At 42.7% G+C, this 20,185-nt stretch overlaps 1 protein-coding gene across 3 annotated transcripts in view; it reads left to right on the top strand.

Annotated features, from left to right (window-relative positions):
- LOC143979226 (uncharacterized) overlaps positions 1-16,446 on the top strand; it is a 35,626-nt gene extending 19,180 nt beyond the window's left edge. For 2 of the 3 annotated variants that reach the window (XM_077478916.1, XM_077478915.1), the window contains exons 7-9: positions 6,683-6,781; positions 13,338-13,517; positions 14,773-16,446. In XM_077478916.1, coding sequence (XP_077335042.1) covers positions 6,683-6,781; positions 13,338-13,517; positions 14,773-15,356 — 863 coding nt within the window. In that variant the 3' untranslated portion in view covers positions 15,357-16,446. The remainder of the gene's footprint in view (positions 1-6,682; positions 6,782-13,337; positions 13,518-14,772) is intronic. The other variant, XM_077478917.1, reaches the window with a different exon arrangement.
- Positions 16,447-20,185: the final 3,739 nt, after the last annotated feature.

Genomic DNA, 20,185 nt, shown 5'->3' with positions numbered 1-20,185 from the left:
AAATAAATTCTGCTGCTTCTCCTGAGTACGGGGATACCACATGTGTGGGATTTTTTGGGAGCCTAGCCGCGTACGGGGCCCCAAAAGCCAAGAACCGCCTTCAGGCTTTCTAAGGGCGTAAATTTTTGATTTCACGCCTCACTACCTATTACAGTTTTGAAGGCCATAAAATGCCAAGATGGCACAAAACCCCCACAAATGACCCCATTTTAGAAAGTAGACACCCCAAGCTATTTGCTGAGAGGCATGTTGAGTCCATGGAATATTTTATATTTTGCCACAAGTTGCGGGAAAAGTACAAACTTTTTTTTTTTTTTTTCACAAAGTTGTCACTAAATGATATATTGCTCACACATGCCATGGGCCTATGTGAAATAACACCCCAAAATAAATTCTGCTGCTTCTCCTGAGTACGGGGATACCACATGTGTGGGATTTTTTGGGAGCCTAGCTGCGTACGGGGCCCCAAAAGCCAAGAACCGCCTTCAGGCTTTCTAAGGGCGTAAATTTTTGATTTCACGCCTCACTACCTATTACAGTTTTGAAGGCCATAAAATGCCAAGATGGCACAAAACCCCCACAAATGACCCCATTTTAGAAAGTAGACACCCCAAGCTATTTGCTGAGAGGCATGTTGAGTCCATGGAATATTTTATATTTTGCCACAAGTTGCGGGAAAAGTACAAACTTTTATTTATTTTTTTTTTTTTTTCACAAAGTTGTCACTAAATGATATATTGCTCACACATGCCAGGGGCATATGTGAAATGACACCCCAAAATAAATTCTGCTGCTTCTCCTGAGTACGGGGATACCACATGTGTGGGACTTTTTGGGAGCCTAGTCGCGTACGGGGCCCCGAAAACCAAGAACCGCCTTCAGGATTTCTAAGGGTGTAAATATTTGATTTCACACCTCACTACCTATCACAGTTTTGAAGGCCATAAAATGCCAAAATAGCACAAAACCCCCCAAAATGACCCCATTTTGGAAAGTAGACACCACAAGCTATTTGCCAAGAGGCATGGTGAGTATTTTGCAGCTCTCATTTGTTTTTGAAAATGAAGAAAAATAAAATAATGTATATTTTTTTTCTTTTTTTCAATTTTCAAAACTTTGTGACAAAAATGAAGGTCTGCAAAATACTAACCATACCTCTCGGCAAATAGCTTGGGGTGTCTCCTTTCCAAAATGGGGTCACTTGGGGGGATTTTGTGCTATCTGGGCATTCCATGGCCTCCGAAACTGTGATAGGCAGTGAGGAATGAAATCAAAAATTTACACCCTTAGAAATCCTGAAGGTGGTGCTTGGATTTTGGGGTACCGTACACGGTTAGGCTCCCAAAAGGTCTCACACTTGTGGTATCCCCGTACTCAGGAGAAGCAACAGAATGTATTTTGGGGTGTAATTTTACATATAACCATGGCATGTTTAAGCAATATATCATTTAATGACAACTTTGTGCAAAAAAAATAAAAAATAAATAATAATGTATTTTTTCCACAACTTTTGTCAAAATATAAAATATTCCATGGACTCGACATGCCTCTCAGCAAATAGCTTGGGGTGTCTACTTTCTAAAATGGGGTCATTTGGGGAGGTTTTGAACTGTCCTGGCATTTTATGCACAACATTTAGAAGCTTATTGTAATTTTTTTTTCATGCAGCCTGTGGGCTGAATGAAAAAAAAATATTGATCGGTGGGTATGCCCACCATTAGATACCACCCTTCATCCACCCACTTTCTAATGGTGGGCATACATGCACCATTTATATATGCCGAAGCATGGGGGCATCCTCCCGCAAAAGGTAGGAGCAGATCGCTCCTCCACCCCTTATGCCCCCATGCTTCGGCATATATGCTCTTTTTTAACTGTGGTGGTGAAATCACCCCCGACAGTGCTGGAGTCGCGGCTTTATGTATCATGGGAGCAAACGCTGTTGCTGTCAAGATAAATAAATCCACGCTGCAACTGAATGGCGTACCTGCTAAGCAAATGATGGTTAACAATAAAACAAAGTAACATTACAGTATAACAGTAAGACGTACCATACCTGCAAAGCAAATACAAAAAAAATAGCAAAAAATAACACATTTAACACAATCTGTGCCTAAAATATATATATGCCGAAGCATGGGGGCATCCTCCTGCAAAAAAGTTATGCCACGTACATACGTTCAAACTTTTCCACGGGCAAGCCCTCCGTCGGAATTTTGACTGTATGTACGTGGCATTAGGAGCAAAATCGCTCCTCCACCCCTTATGCCCCCATGCTTCGGCATATATGCTCTTTTTTAACTGTGGTGGTGAAATCACCTCCGACAGCGCTGGAGTCGTGGCTTTACGTATCGTGGGAGCAAACGCTGTTGCTGTCAAGATAAATAAATCCACGCTACAGCTGAATGGCGTACCTGAAAACAAAAAATGGTTAACAATAAAACATTGCAGAATAGAATACAGTACAAAGGAGCAGAACAATAGAGAGAGAGAGAGAACAATAAAACGACAACTATTTTTGTTTTTTTTATTTTATATTTTTTTTGGTTTTTTTACTTTTTTTTTTTTTTTTTTAACACTTTTTTATGTAACTTTAACACTTCTGTTGTGTCGGTTTGGGTCTCTCAAAATGTGATGGCATCTTGGGAGACCCTGTGAACGTGTGCCTAGCCTGTGCAATGCTGTACCCTACGCTAATACTCAACTAGTTCATGGTAGCGTTCAAAACACTCACCCTGACAAAGACCAGGATTGCCAGGACAGCGGGGACAATAAGAACGGGTGTCACGCCTAAATCCGCGCTTTCTGCAGACACGACATTTTCTTTGGGGGGCTCGTTGGGTAGGGGTACTCGGGAGGACATAAGAATAATGCCTCTCATGCAGCCGGCTTACTGCATCTGGTAGGGGAAGGTGAGGTGGAGCACCGCCTGGATACAGAAGGGCTCTGACGATATCCTCCTGGAATTTGAGGAAGGATCCAGTCCGTCCTGAAGCTTTGTGTAGTACATAAGCATTCAGTATAGCCAATTGGAATAAATAAACAGATACTTTTTTGTACCAGCGTCTGGACTTACGGGCAACTAGATACGGCGCCAACAACTGGTCATTGAGGTCCACCCCTCCCATGTTAAGGTTATATTTGTGGACACAGAGGGGTTTCTCCACAATACCAGTCGCCGTAGGAATTTGGACCGTCGTGTCTGCATGAAGGGAGGTAAGAACGAAAACATTCTTATTATCCCTCCACTTCATAGCGAGCAAATTATTACTGCGCAAGCAGGCTCTCTCCCCCAGCCTAAGACGGGACTCTACAAGCCGCTGGGGAAAGCCCCGGCGATTAGGTCGCACGGTGCCACATGCTCCAATCTGCTGATCAAACAAGTGACTAAACAGTGGCACGCTTGTGTAATAATTGTCCACGTACAAGTGGTACCCCTTTCCGAATAAGGGTGACACCATGTCCCACACTATCTTGCCAGCGCTTCCTATGTAGTCAGGGCAGTTCTCCGGCTCTACGTGACTATCTTTACCCTCATAAACCATGAAACTACGTGTATAGCCTGTGGCCCTGTCACAGAGCTTATACATCTTGACCCCGTATCTGGAACGCTTGTTGGGGACGTATTGTTTGAATGACAAGCGACCAGAAAACTTAATCAGGGACTCATCAACGCAGACAACTTGATGGGGAGTAAACAAGTCTGCAAAACGTTGGTTGAAGTGGTTTATGAGGGGCCGAATTTTGTAGAGCCGATCGTATTCAGGGTCTCCACGAGGACGACAGAGTTCATTGTCGCTGAAGTGCATGAACCGCAAAATCTGCTCGTATCGTGCCCTGGACATGGAAGCAGAGAACACGCGCATATGGTGAATTGGGTCAGTGGACCAATATGACCGCAACTCACTCTTTTTGGTTATGCCCATGTTGAGGGAGAGGCCCAGAAAGATTTTAAATTCGGAAACCGTAACTGGTTTCCATTGTCTGGCAAGGGTGGACTGGGGAATAATGGCGATGTGTTGAGCAGCGTACAAATTGGTTTGGTCCACAATAGATCTATAGAGATCTTCGGTGAAAAACAGTGAGTAAAAGTCAAGTGTCGTAAAATCAACTGTTTCCACGTTAATGCCAGGTTGGCCAGTGAATGGGGGAAGTACGGGTTCTGCAGAAGTGGTGGGCACCCAAATAGGATTGGCGAATTCTGCAGGAAGGGCACTATGGGTACGACGGGCCTGTCTTTGTCTTCTTCTTGGTGGCAGCGGGACACTACTTGTGCTTGCCACCTCGCCAGCTTGAACTGCACTTATGGGACTCGCCACGTCACCACGTGTTACTGCAGTGCTGGATGTAGGTCCAGGGTGTACTAGGCCGCTGGTGCTTGCCAGTTCACCAGAAGGATGAGCGGCTCTAGTACGTCTCTGCTCCATACGAGTGGCCTGCGGTTTATGCACCTCAACAACAGAATACATTCGGGATCGGGCACACCTGTCCCTAACAGAGGCCTCATCTCCGTCGTCAGAGCTATCTGTCATGGAGCCGCTGTCCTCTACAGGATCGTATTCTGAGCCTGAATCTGACAGATGAGTGACGTCCTCTTCACTATCTGTCATGCTCAGAAACGTGTAGGCCTCTTCACTAGTGTACCTTCGCTTTGCCATTTTGGGCTCTAAATTTAGGGGTACACTAGTGAGACTCACAGGTAAAAAAGCACCTAGCCTGTCAGCGACTGTTTCAAAACGCTACAAAAAAAACTGTTAGCGATCGCAGGGATCAAGCCTGACTCTGCGAACGCTGCAGTTATGTGTGTTGTGTTTTGTAAGTGACAGTGATCGATCGATACTGCACTTGGGTGGGCTGGGCTGGGCTTGGCGGAGGGGCTAAACGCAGGTGCTAGCGGGTATCTGGGCTGATCCCGCTAACAATGCGTTTTGGGAAACCTAAAATGCAGGCAACGCTAATATAGATCTGATCAGATACTATATTACTAAGGGAGGTGTATGCTTTGCGCGTGGGTGTTAGCGGTACTGGCACTAACCTGACGCTGGGGCGACGCAGGCCTTATCTGACCCTCAAACTTATATCACCCGCCGGGTGATCAGGGGGTTAAACCTTTATTAGGTAATAAATGGCGGGTGCCCTGAAACAAAAAAAAAATAACTAACCAACCAGCGTCACCTGTAACAGTTATATGGTGATCACTGGTGAAAGGGTTAACTGGGGGGCAATCAGGGGGCTATGCGGTAGTATATGGGGGTCCCTGACGCTATAAAAAGCTGCAGCGAACCTAAATACCTACCTGCCTAACTAGCGTCACCTGTGACACTAATACAGCGATCAGAAAAACGATTGCTTATTAGTGACACTGGCAACAGGGGGTGATCACGGGGTTAAACCTTTATTGGGGGGGTTAGGGGGGCACCCTAGAGCTAAAGGGGGCTAGCCCTAACTGCCCTAACAGTTATTACAGTCACAAATGACACCAATGCAAAAAAAATAAAATAAAAAAATAAATAAAAAAATATGCAATTGGTGTCACTGTGACTGGGGGGGGCAGGGGTGATTGGGGGGTGATTGGGGGGTGATCAGGGGGTTGAAAAGTGTGCCTGGCGTGTTCTACTGGTAGTGTAGTGTTAGGTGCAACTCACGATCCTCTCTCCTCGGTGCCGGAACGAAAAAGACCGACACGAGGAGAGAATACATCACTTCCTCTGCCTGTGTTTACATTACAGGAGAGGAAGTGATGTCACCGAGCATTTTCATTCGTCGGGAGCGATCGCGAGGGGGTGGCCATGAATGAATGGCCGTCCCCTCGTCCGGGATCGCTCCCGAACGAATACCGACCGCCGCAGGCACCGGGCGGGGGCCCGATCGGGCCCCCGACCCGTGGGCAGGCAAGGACGTACATGTAAGCCCTTATGCCTGCCCGTGCCATTCTGTCGACGTACATCGTCGTGCGCCGGTCGGCAAGTGGTTAAAGGGACATTGACACTGGTTATCAGTGCAGTCCCAACAGTGCCCCTCCAGTGCTTCCAATCAGTGCCCCCTCAGTGTCGACTGTCAGTGCTGCCCATCAATTCAGCCTCATCGGCGAAGGAGAGAAATTACCTGTTTACTTTACTTCATTTTATTTTTTTTTTTATTTATTTTTTTTAGACCAAACTATGGAAAATGTGTTTTTCATTTGTTTTTTCCTTTTTTTATATATATATATATATATATATATATGTGTGTGTGTGTACGTTTTTGGCCTTTTTTCCTTTCTTTAGCAAAAAAAAAAAAACAGTGGTGGTTTCATATAAGTACAGTGTTGCATGACCGCACAATTGTCATTCAAAGTGCGACAGTGCTGAAAGCTGAAACATTGGCCTGGGCAGTAATGGGGTGAAAGTGCCCAGTAGGCAAGTGGTTAAATAGAACTCTGGAAATGTTTTGTTGTGTTTAATAAAAAAAATGTCTGTGTACAAAAAATGACCTATTGATCTGACTCAAAATCTTTTGAGATGATTTCTTCCTGTCTTCTCTGCCTGTGCTAAATGCCAATGCTTACCAATTCCCCCAGCTTTCTGGTGGTCTGTACAGTAGCTGCCAATGTACTTCAGTGAATATGTTATGGGGGAAAATGAGAGAGGATGTTAATGGAAAATACAATTCAAATGTGCAGTTTTCTTTTAATCTATTTCAGACCAACCAACAGCCCCGGTGCAGCAAAAGACAGAACAAAGTTATCCCAACAAATTCTGCATTAAGGAGGAGCTGGAAGAAGACCCTCATTATGTCACTGGTAAGTATTTTTAATATGGTTACAGAGAACATAGATCCGTATTATGCATGGCTTTGTACTCGGTGATGTGTTGGATCGCCTTGAAGCAGGGAGTCCTGGTTTAAATTTTCACCAAGCACACTTGCACCCATTTGTATGTTCTTTCCATGTTTTTATTTGCTTGATCTGCTGCTTCATTTTCATCCTGCAGCCAAAAATAAGCAGTTTTAAAGCACATACTTTTGCACTTCTGACCAAGGCAGCCTGTGTTATTTACACCTAACCTTCGTGCTCTCATGTATTTCTGACCAATGCAATTTGTGTTACTTACTCCTGTCCTCTGCGCTCTTCTGTACTTATGATAAATGCAGCCTGTGTTACTTACTCCTGACCTCTATAGTCTCCGCTACTTCTGACCAATGCAGCCTGTGTTACTTACTCCTGGCCTCCACAGTCTCCGCTACTTCTGGCCAATGCAGCCTGTGTTACTTACTCCTGACCTCTGCTGTCTCTACTACTTTTGACCAATGCAGCCTGTGTTACTTACTCCTGACCTCCGCAGTCTCCGCTACTTCTGAAAAGCGCAGCCTGTGTTACTTGCTCCTGACCTCCACACTCTGTCTATTGTGTCTGACCAATGCAAACTGCAAACTTTGCTTACTCCTGGCCTTCCCACTCTGTTACTTTTGACCACCAATTCTGCCTGTGCTACTTACTCCTCTCTCCCCTGTATTGTGCAGTACTTACTCATGAACTGTGCATTCTAAAATACTTACTACTTACCAATGCAATCTGCATTACTCCTGATCCATGCACTTTACGTTTTTTTTTTTTTTTTTTACTCTGGAATATTGTGTTACATGCTACTGAGCTGTGTGTGTGTGTGTGTGTGTGTGTGTGTGTGTGTGTGTGTGTGTGAGCTGTACAGGGCCCCATGCTTTCTAATAAGGGGCCTGCTGTCACCGAGACAGAAAGTGATGGTGAATTCAAACTTTTACTGCTTCTAGCACAGAGGGTAAGGGGCAAATCTTCTAGTAGGGGCCCCTGTTCTAGTCCATAATCTGTGGGGATTTCCCAGTTGTTAAAGACATTTTCCCTTTCTGTTTTGTGTCCTAGACAAGAAGCATTGAGCCAGCCAAAAAGGAAAACCATGTCATGGTTTATACCAATTCCCAAATCTATTTTCTTAAGAATAGTTCTAAACCCAGTCTGCAAAATTTTTTTCATCATACAGAACGCTGGTCTCCAGACTGCGGCCCTTCGCTTGTATCTACGTGCCTGGTGGGGCATGAGTTCTCCCACTAATATGAGGCACTATTCCACCCATTGAAACCAAAGATGGGACATAAATCCTCCCTGACACCAATGATGGGGCAGTTTTCTTCCTACTGCAACATGGGTGACTTATTTCATTCCACTTATACCAGTGATGGGTCCTTGTTTACTCCAACTGACACTGGGGCATTTTCTTCTTCCACTGGCCACAGCCCAGCCCCCCTAAAGTCTGAAAGACTTTAAATCCTCAAAAAATTGTGCGCTGTCCCTTTTTTAATTATTAAATCTTTCACTATAATCAATACATGACGCACAAACACAAACAATGTGTAAATTAAGAGTGATATGGACCTTAAATGTCCAGGGCCAGATTAAGAACATCGTGGGCCTGGTGCTGAGGATTTTGGTGGGGCCTTTTATAAACAATAAGTAAATAAAAATGCTAACTATTTTTTGTTATAACAAATTAAATTAAAGAGAGAGAAGGAGGATGAGAGAGAGAAAGAAAGGGATGAAAGAGGTGTGAGGGGTAAGGGAGGGAGGATGACAGAGAAAGGGGGGGATGAGAGAGAGAGGATGCACATGAGCATGTGTGGGAATGACATCAATGCAGCCTGGCCAAGGCAAATGACGGAAGGCACAGAACCCAGAAGGAAGTCCGGGTGAAGGTGGAAGTGCCCAGGCCCCGCTGGATTGATCACAGCACAGCACTGGAGGGCTCAGTCTGACAATTTAAGTGTGCCCTAATGTGCTAATATGCTGGGCATACTTGTACATTATGGCATAACCTACCCAAGGGCCTCTAAAAAGTAGTACTGTTAGAAAAGTTTACTACCGCTTTACTATCACCGGAGCCTCTCATGGGGCCCCTACTGACCCTGTGGCCCTTGGGCAGTGCCTAAGTACATGGATGTCAACATTTCAAAAATATTTTCAGGGACGCTTTTTTTTTACAAGTGCTATATTTAGAGTAGCTGACATCCCCTATGTTCCTCTATACATCACAATAGTAATTACAAAATAAAATAAGTACTAATAATGGGGCAGAACAACAATGAGGACTGTGAGATTTCCTTTAGTTGAACTGACAAAAGTGCCCATTCTAGAGCTGGTAACATTGAGGAACATATAATTTTAACATATAATTTTAACATATAATTTTAACATATAATTTTAAAGAACAATTTTTGTAGGTAAGAGGCATAGGGGAGGAGTATGGATGGTATAAAAGTGGGAAGTATGTGCAGGTGAGGGAGGGGAATGTGGAGGGTCTAACAGTGGGCCCTATGTACATGAGAGGAGTGCAGAGGGTATGGCAGAAGGCACTTTGTACAGGAGAGGAGTGTGGAGGGTAAGACAGTGGGGGTTATGCACAGCAGAGGAGTGTAGAGGGTATGACATTGGGCACTATATATAAGAGAAGAGTGTGGAGGGTATGACAGTGGGCACTATGTACAGGAGAGTAGGACAGTAAGCAGTAATTACAGGAGAGGAGTGTGGAGGGAGGGTATGACGGTGGGCACTATGTATAGGAGAGGAGTATGGAGGGTATGACAGTTAGTAGTATGTACAGGAGTGGAGGGTATGACAGTGGGCACTATGTATAGGAGAGAAGTGTTGGAGGTATGACAGTGGGCACTATGTATATGAGAGGAGTATAGAGGGTATGATAGTGAGTAGTATGTACAGGAGAGGAGTGTGGAGGGTATGACAGTGGGCACTATGTATAGGAGAGAAGTGTTGGAGGTATGGCAGTGGGCACTATGTATAGGAGAGGAGTGTGGAGGGTATGACAGTGAGTAGTATGTACAGGAGAGGAGTATGGAGGGTATAGCGGTGGGCACTATGTATAGGAGAGGAGTATGGAGGGTATGGTGGTGGGCACTGTATAGGTGAGGAGTGTGAAGGGTACGACAGTGGACACTATGTACAGGAGAGAAGTGTATGACAGCGGGCACTATGTACGGGTGAGGAGTGTGTAGGATATGACAGCGGGCGTTATGTATAGGAGAGAAGTGTGGAGGGTATGACAGTGAGCAGTATGTACAGGAGAGAAGTGTGGAGAGTATGACAGTGGGCACTATGTATAGGAGAGAAGTGTGGAGAGTATGACAGTGGGCACTATGTATAGGAGAGAAGTGTGGAGAGTATGACAGTGGGCACTATGTATAGGAGAGAAGTGTGGAGAGTATGACAGTGGGCACTATGTATAGGAGAGAAGTGTGGAGAGTATGACAGTGGGCACTATGTATAGGAGAGAAGTGTGGAGAGTATGACAGTGGGCACTATGTATAGGAGAGGAGGATGAAGTAATCTGGGGAAGAAAAATGTAAAGGTTTGTGGAAGGATGATTAGGGACTGCGTAGTGGTTAAGCGGGCCACACATGGATTGAAATGACACCAATTAAGCAGAGACCAGCCATAGTAGATCTATGTATGGGCTAGCTGGTTTTACACAAGTCAACCTATTAACCGACTTGAGTACAACCAGCCTGGCAGGTTTTCCCCAAAACAATCAGTGCTGCCAGCTATAGTTAGCAACACTAATCATTGTATTCACTGGCAGAACTCGCCCCATTCACAGGTCAGCAGGGGAGAGGGTGTGTGGGGACAGGCTGGGGAGAGATACTAGTCAGTCCCTGGGTAGGCGCTGGTTAGTATCAGAGCCAGATACACACAGGTTACATACGCCACAATCGTTAGAGCGAGAGCGATAATTCTAGCACTAGACCTCCTCTGTAACTCTAAACATGTAACCTGTAAAAAAATTTAAAGCATGGCTTAATACACAACAAAAAATCGTGATAATTTTAGTGTTTTTTTTATGAATGAAACAGTTTCTTTCCAACATAAAAAGTTGAAAATACCACCATTTTATTCCATAGGGTGTCGGCTAAAACAATATATAATGCTTGAGGGTTCTGAGTAATTTTCTAGCATAAAAAAATGATGATTTTTACATGTAGGAGAGAAGTCTCAGAATGGGCCTGGTTGCCAAGGGGTTATTTATCATAAGTAATATACAAATAATTATTATAAGCACTGTGAGGTCATCCTCTCAGTCTGCTGCTGCAGAGTGTTCCAGCTTGTATTTATACTGCCGCTCTGTATGTAGCTTCTGAAAGGCTGCGCAAGGAGCCCCGTATCTCCGGAACCATAGATGATAGCAGCCCCATATTTTAACCAGTGCTGGGGTGGGTCTTTAGCTACATACCCCCCAAATATGGGGTCTCTGTGACTCCTGATCGCCGAGCTACAATCCTCGAAGTCGATCTTTTTTTTTGATTTTTTTTTTTTTTTTTGGGCAAATGGGCCTATCTTGAGAAAGGGGCCTGGAGCTGCAGCTCCAATAGCCCCTATGTTAATCCGGCCCTGTAAATGTCCCACATGCAGGGTTCTGGGCAGTGATATGCAAACAATCAGTAAATTAAATTAAATAATAGTCCATATATATATATGTGAAAAGTGCTTGATGTGCAGTATGCTCTCAAAGCGCAAAAGTGCTCCTTTAGAGAAGATGGCCACTTACCAAACTATGTGGAATACCGAGTTACAGGGATCATAAAGACATAATATCTAGCCACTGGTTGGTAATATCCATATCCGAACCATCTTGGAAAATTTCTCTATAAAGGATTGGATCATACAGGATCTGCTCTCATAACATCCTTGAATTGCTTACCAATAGAATCACATATGGGAAGCCAGCAGGGAGAGACTCATAGTGCAATACAACAGGAAATAGTTTATTAAAAATGGTTGCATCCACTTGCATTTAAGTAGTGAATATCGGGCTTCACATTAAAAACACTCTGGTTGCAATATCTCCTAACCCGCTGGCACGCGGTGACATCACACACACACACACACACACACACACACACACACACACACACACCGCCCGGCGCGTTTCCCCAAAACTGGCGTCCTCTGGGATTGGAGATTGACCCTCTGAATCTCTCCCTGCTTGCTTCTCATATGTGATTTTATTAGTGAGCGATTTGAAGGATGTTTTGAGAGCAGATCCTGTATGATCCAATCCTTTATGGAGTAATTTTCCAGGATGCGGTTCTGATATGGGTATTGCCAACTAGTGCATGGATATTATGTCTTTATGGTCCCTGTAATTCGGGATCCACATCATTTGGTAAGCAACCATTTTCTGTAAAGGAGCACCTTAAGCACTTTGAGAGCATACTGCACATCAAGCACTTTTCACATATTTGGACTATTATTTGATTTAATTTACTGATTGTTATTGTACTTTTGGATATATTGTTTGCATATCACTGCCCAGAACACTGCATGTGGGACATTTAAGGTCCATATCACTGTTAATGTGCACATTGTTTTTGTTTGCACTTCATGTATTGATTATAGTGAAAGATTTAATATTTAAGGGGACAGCGTACAGTTTTTTTTTTGGAGGATTTGCTATTTTGCCCAGTGTCGAGAATATATAGGCTGCAGCAGCCCCATTAGGTTTATTTAAATAGTTTCTTGTGCTGCACAGAGCACAAGAGTTTCTTTTATATTATTGCTCTGAAAGACTTTAAACTGCCTCTTTTTGTTAAAGAGGAAGCAAAGTCTTCCCTTTTTAATTGTACCTACAGGTAAGCCTAGAATAAGGTTAACCTGTAAGTAACGTAAATATAGCTTAAACTTGCACCGTTTAGGAGATATTTATTATATACGCTACCGCCAAAATCATCGGCGCATGCGAAATGAACGTCCCGGCCCACTTGTGCAGTTTCTTCAGGGCCCATGCCGTGACCAGCGGCTCCCATGTATGCATATGCATGGGAGTGACGTCATCACGGCTCTGTGTTATTAATGGCTAACTTTTGCGGGTACAGGGGCTGCCAACTTGATCCTACTTTGCTTGCTACTGTGTCACTAACCTGTAACGAGCATGGTCGTATCTGGTATCGGGACACCCGATATATTCATGTTTATTCTGAGTGGGGGATTTACAATGTAGGGAAGCCAGGATAATGATGGCAGCCTTGAAGTGTGCAATTTCAGATGCAAGACAGCAATGGCAGCCTCCATATTTTACATCTTTGAAGAAAACCTGTCCTATATGTAAGCATTTCAAAACGCTATATAGATCCAATGATATGGGCAGGTCCAATTTTATACAAATCCTAATGTTCTGCATGTCCAACCATTATTTTTGTTAAATGTAGGTGTCTCCTTTACGGAGACCCTAACTATTCTGTCAGATAAGATCTGTACAGTTACTATGGTAAGGGTGAACTATTTCCTTGTAATCTGAGTGGGCTACATCCTCCCTTTTCAGATGGGACATCAGACCTTCCTTCCTCATCAGAGTATATTTCAAGAAACCTAGAAAGAAAACCTCTATCTACTGTAAATATTCACCTACCTTTTATGGAAGCCCAAAGTACATCTGAATTTGAAATTAAGCTTGAACCCAGTGGAGAGTCCTCCGATGACACTGAGGACAGTGTGGATGCAGGTAAGCAGTTAAGTTGATTGGACATCTTTACATCTGTCACTTCTGACTTTGAGTGAGGAAAAGGCTCCTCACAGAGCAGATTATTCATGGAGAACAGCCATGGTCTATACTGTAGTCCACTGCTTCACCCAGAAGACTGAGGACATACTGTGAGTGCAGGGTGTCATCGATGCCCTATATTTACTATGTAATGATTCCGAGCATGAACAATCAGAAGACTTTTGAAAAGATGAGAAGAAAAATAAATACATCAGCATAACCTATAGCAGGGGGCCTCCAGGGGAGAAAGAATGGCCTTAAGGATGGGGAAGGGGGAACCAGGAGCCCAGAGTTGGGCTTTGCAGTACATCTCTGTTTGCTTATTCATGGAAATGTGACAAGTTATTTTAAAAACCTATCCCAACCACTGATGTGTGCCGTCCTTGCACTCCTTCACTGCCCTATTCCCTTTTTGGAACCCTCAGTCAAACCCCTATGCACATTAGGGTGCATTTTTATAACAATAGAAGGAATGTTGGTTCATGAGCTGCTCTGTAGGGAGCACTGAAGAAATGCTTGCATTCTAGTTAATCACAGGTGTCCTTCCAGTATGGAGGAGCCAGTAGAAAATAAGTGATGTAAGATGGGGGAGGGGGGGGGATCCATAGGCCTGTGTAAGCTACTTCTTCAGCAACTCATATATAGCCTACATTCACTCTTAGTGGTTAAAGGGTTGTGGGAGAGCAACACTTAGGTAAGTGTATGCATCTATGGAGGTACACATCAAAGCGAACCTGTTACCTAGAAAACTTTGAAGTGCCTCTATGACTAAGTCCCTGTGGGTGGGTAAAATGCATAAGAGCAGGGCCTGATTCAGATTCAGAATACTGTAATAATTCCAAAGAGAAATTTAGTGGAGCAGCTCTGGATGAGTTCTCATAATGCTTCATGTGGGTCAGGTTGGAAGAGCGGTGTCCCAGATGCTTAATAGATACCTCCTGAAAGTGAACCTGTTGCTTTGCGTTGTGTGGACAAGGCATAGGTTCAATGTAAAGCCTTGTAAGAGGAGGCAGAAAATAGTCCATTGAAGTCTCAGAAAGATTTAGGAAGTTGGCTGGTAAAGTAATCTGAAGGTACCCACATAAAACAGAAATATATGTTTTCTGTGAGATTGGCTTTTAACAATTTTAACTCCCGCCACCCATTTTAAATGGACCTCTAAAGCCTGCATGTAGTGTACGTTACTTTGACCCTCAAGTGTCCTCCTTTTCTCTAGCAGACTACAGAGACGAGGACTATTTACCGCAAGAATCTAACCAAAAAATGATCACAACATGCAATTCAAGTTCAGCAAAGACGTCTCCTTCATGTGAGGTGTGTGGAAAAGTATTGGGCAGCAAGTCGACTCTTGAGAAACACCTACAGATACATACTGGACAGCGCCCATATCCATGCAGTGAGTGTGAGAAAAGTTTTTCGTGTAAGAACCACTTAAGAACTCACCAGAGAACTCATACTGGAGAACGACCATTTGCCTGTGACCAGTGTGACCGGAGGTTCATCAAACACCAGCACCTCGTCCTCCATCAGGTAGTCCACACTGGTGAAAAACCATACTCCTGTCCAGTGTGTGGGAAAGGCTTCACTCGACAATCCAGCGTGGTCAAGCACTCCAGCATGCATGCAGAAAAGAAACCATTCGTGTGCAATGTGTGCGGCAAGAGTTACTGCCAATATGCCAGCCTGGTTGTCCACCAGCGGATGCACTCAGGGGAGAAACCATTTGTCTGCAAGTACTGTGAGAAAGCCTTTGCATGTAAAGCCACCATGTTGAAGCACGAAAAGTCTCACACTGAGTAAAAGCCCTTCCCATGTCCTCGGTGTAATGTGCTAAGAGTTTAACTGATAATTCCACCCTGTCTAAGCACAAGCGATAAGTCCATTCCAAGGAGCCTAAATTGTTAGCGGATCTGATACCTAGCTAGGAATACCAGGTCCCAGTCTGCCCAAAACTGATATTGGAGTTCATAGTGGATGGAAAGGCAGCAGCAGCAACATAACTGCAGTATCCTCCCAAACCTTCCTATCATGGCCAAATACCAGGCCGCTCTGACGCTTCTGGGTAGAGCTGGAGATGGTCGCTAAGCTCCTGCCTTATGTTTCTATTGGCCAATCACTGTGATTTATTAGTCTTGTAGAAAAGGGTCCACTAGCTTCAGAAGCATTGCCTCTCATAACCGCCTGCAAAAACTGGGGTGTAGTTCACACAGGCAGCAGATTGTACCTTTTCCCTTCAGTGACTGTCTTTTCAAAGTAAAATTGAAGGCACAACTTTTTTATTTATTTATTTTTTTTTTATGTTGGGATTTCCATTTTTTTGAATCCTGTTTTGGAGGAAGTCAAAGGAAACCTCTGAAGTGAAAGGATTGTCACCAGAACTAGTGTCCCTATTGGAAGATTTTCATTTATTTTTCTTGTGGAGACGACCCAAATTTGGGGATTCTGTTTCACTCTCAGTGAAAATGGTAAACGGAGTTAATTTCTCTGAATGAAAAAACAGATGTCAGGTTATTATTGCTATGTGTTCTGTTCTGTCTGCACTGTAAAGAAAACAACAACTAAAGTTTTTTTTCTTTTTTTTTTTTCCTTTTTTAGTTCTAGTTTAACCACTTCAGATTTCATACCTGCATACCCCTACGGACCAGATAGTTGACGATAACCAACTTTGTCATTACTAAAGAAAGTAATACAAATTACTTTTGTAATTTGTAGTTTGGCCAAGACCAAACCATGATTTTTTTTTATTTTTATTTTTTTTGACGGAAACCAGGCTTTTTTTTTGTCAATGTTAATTTCTATGGAATCTATAGACAAATATATATATATTATTTTTTTTTTTCTGTTTTTGTGTCGATTTGAAAATACTGTAAATAAAAAAATATACATTTTATTCTATGTGTTCTATTATAAATTACAATAAAATTAGGTTTTAGCATGGCAAGTTTTTGTAAATGGTAAAAAAATTAAAATAATTGTTAAGGGGGAAAAGGAGTTAATTGGGGTTAAAGAGAAACATATTTTAAAGTGGAACTTTATCTTAAAAAAAAAAAAAAAAATGCAAACAAGCAAGATCTTTATTGCAGAAGAAAGATCCTATGTCTCTTCTACATTCAAGTTACCAGCCTGACCACACTGTACTTTTCGGCTTGGCCAATGGAAACTGCCAGGAATCAGTTCCCGGAAGCCACTGCGCTGAAGATGTTAGCAGCTGACAGAGATCTCCATGGGATCACAGCATTGGAGAACAGGTGAGTATAGTTCCATTTAAAAAAAACTAAACAAAAAAAAACACTAGCAAGATTTCTTTGATAAATCATATGCAAATCAAAGGTCACACTATTAATCCAAGTATTCTAAAGCAAGAAAATTTACAGCCCACAAGATATTATTGGAAAATGCAAGGGAAAGGATTATATCAAACAGCTGCCACTAATAATTCGGTGATGCACCTAAAGCACTAATCAAAAGAAACAGCAAGCGGCGCTATTTTGTAATCCTTATACCAATGCTTTAGGCTGATCAATATATAGTCAAAAAAATATGCTACTTCTATGTGCAATTATAAACCTTAATGTGCTAAGTTCAAAAAACACTAGTAGTAATAATATAAATGCAATGATCTATATGACCACATAAATCAGAAGTGACATCACTGTTAAAAACATCAAACACTGCAATACAATGATATCACAGCTCAATGTACAAAACATAAAGTGCCAATACTGCAAAAAATAAAAAACAGAACAAAAAACAAAACAATGCAAAATGCTACAGAAAATAGTGCAGTGCTCTAGGAAAAAAAAAGTGCAACGTGCAGTAAATTAGGTCACTCAGAAAAATCCACAAGTGTTCCAGAGACAGGTATTCCAGAAAATCCAGTTCAACTTAATGCTGAACGGATCCTTTTAAAGTGTGTTTGAATCATTAAAAGGTGACGCCCGATGTGATCCTTCACCATCCAAACTATAATGATTCATCAGAATTAATGGCTGGTCAAATTTATAAACCAGCTACTGCACTTTATATTATTATTACTGCTTTTTGAACTAAGCACGTTAATTTTTATAACTACACATATCAGTAGCATATTTTTTGAGAAAAACATTTATATATATATAATATACATACACACACACACAAAAGTGAGTACACCCCTCACATTTTTGTAAATATTTTATATTTTTTTCATGTGACAACACCAAATAAATGACACTTTACTACAATGTAAAGTAGTGAGTGTACAGCTTGTATAGTGGTGTAAATTCACTTTCCCGTCAAAATAACTCAACACACAGCCATTAATGTATAAACTGCTGGCAATAAAAGCGAGTACAACCCCTAAGTGAAAATGTCCACATTGGGCCCAATTAGCCATTTTCCCTCCCTGGTGTCATGTGACTCTTTAGTGTTACAAGATCCCAGGTGTGAATGGGGAGCAGGTGGGTTAAATTTGATGTCATCGCTCTCACTCTCATACTGGTCACTGGAAGTTTAACATGGCACCTCATGGCCAAGAACTCTCTGAGCATCTGAAAAAAGAAAAAATGTTGCTCTACATAAAGATGGCCTAGGCTATAAGAAGATTGCCAAGACCCTGAAACTGAGCTGCAGCCCAGTGGTCAAGACCATACAGCTGTTTAGTAGGACAGGTTCCACTCAGAACAGGCCTTGCCATGGTCGACCTTCGAAGTTGAGTGCACATGCTCAGCATCATATCCAGAGGTTGGCTTTGGGGAAATAGACATATGAGTGCTGTCAGCATTGCTGCAGAGGTTGAAGGGGCGGGGGTCAGCCTGTCAGTGCTCAGACCATATGCCGAGCACTGCATCAAATTGGTCTGCATGACTGTCGTCCCAGAAGGAAGCCTCTTCTAAAGATGATGCACAAGAAAACCAGCAAACAGTTTGCTACAGATAAGCAGACTAAGGACATGAATTACTGGAACCATGTCCTGTGGTCTGATGAGACCAAGATAAACTTATTTGGTTCAGATGGTGTCAAGTGTGTATGGTGGCAACCAGGTGAGGAGTACAAAGACAAGTGTGTCTTGCCTACAGCCAAGCATGGTGGTGGGAGTGTCATGGTCTGTTGCTGCATGAGTGCTGCCGGCACTGAGGAGCTACAGTTCATTGAGGGAACCAAGAATGCCAACATGTCCTTTCGGGGACTTGGCCTGCAGGGCAATATTCTAACATAACGACCCCAAACTGACCACTGCCTTGCTAAATAAGCTGAGGGTAAAGGTGATGGACTGGCCAACCATGTCCCCAGACCTAAACCCTATTGAGCATCTGTGGGGCATTCTTAAACGGAAGGTGGGGGAGTGCAAGGTCTTGAACATCCACCAGCTCCGTGATGTCGTCATGGAGGAGTGGAAGAGGACTCTAGTGAGTTCCATGCCCAAGAGGGTTAAGGCAGTGCTAGAAAATAATGGTGGCTGCACAAAATATTGACACTTTGGGCCCAATTTGGATAGTTTCACTTTGCGGAGTACTCACTTTTGTTGCCAGCGGTTTAGACATTAACAGCTGTGTGTTGAGTTATTTTGAATGGACAACAAATTTACACCATTATACAAGCTGTGCACTCACTACTTTACATTCTAGCAAAGTGTATTTTTTTTCAGTGTTGTCACATGAAAAGATATAAAATTTTTTACAAAAATGTGAGGAGTGTACTCACTTTTGTGAGATATAGTGTGTGTGTGTGTGTATATGTATGTGTGTATATATATATATATATATATATCGGGCTAAGGCATTGGGATAAGGATTACAGACTAGAATAACTTGCTTTTTCTTTTAATTAACATGAATAAAATTGTAAATGCAATAAATCTGCAAGTGTCATTTTACTCGAGCAGTTGCATTTTGACAGCTGCTTCTGCTGTGTAAAACAAATAAATTACCGGCTGTCATTTTAAAACCAGAAATGCATCCTAATAACTTTATATATGCTTTTTTCTTCAAGCAGTTAGTACCGCTCACTTTAATTTAACAAACAAAACCATAAAAAAAAATAAAAGTCTGTACTGTAATAATGGGTGGTCATTGCAGACCTTCTTGAGACCCTAAATAAATAGAAAAGGTATCTTTAATGTAAGTACACAAAATATAACAGATGGTGCAATAAAAGTATGAATAAAAGTTTAAAAATATCAACAAATTAAACATATTTATAGCGCTAAAGCTATTTGTTAGAAAGTTTTATGTTTTAAAAAAAGAATTTCATGGAAAATGCAGAAGCATTCTATGCTCTGAGGGATGATAAACATGCTCCATTAAAGCCTACATTTAAAGATGCCCGTACGCTAGTTGAAACAAATATTCATACAAAAATTCTCAGTACATTGGGTGACTTGACGAATGCCATATGAAAGTACTTAAAGCGGAGGTCCACCCTAAAGTGGAGCTTCCGCTCATTGGAACCCCCCCCCCCTCTGGCGCCACAATTGGCACCTTTCAGAGGGGAGGGGGTGCAGGTACCTGTACAGTACAGGTATCTGCACCCACTTGTGGAGTAGATTCTGCAGAAGCTACGCCCCTTTCCGCAGAATCTACGCCCCTTTCCGAAGGTCCCCCGCTGCCTGCTGGGAAACACACGGATCCCAGAGACAGCGGGGACCATCC

Source organism: Lithobates pipiens, unplaced genomic scaffold, assembly GCF_037356315.1.
Source record: "Lithobates pipiens isolate NorthernLeopardFrog02 unplaced genomic scaffold, aLitPip1_a1.2 Scaffold_1, whole genome shotgun sequence".
In the NCBI taxonomy this organism is placed as follows: Eukaryota; Metazoa; Chordata; class Amphibia; order Anura; family Ranidae; genus Lithobates; species Lithobates pipiens.
Note: the sequence above shows the minus strand (reverse complement) of the source record. Positions and strands in the feature narration are given on the sequence as shown.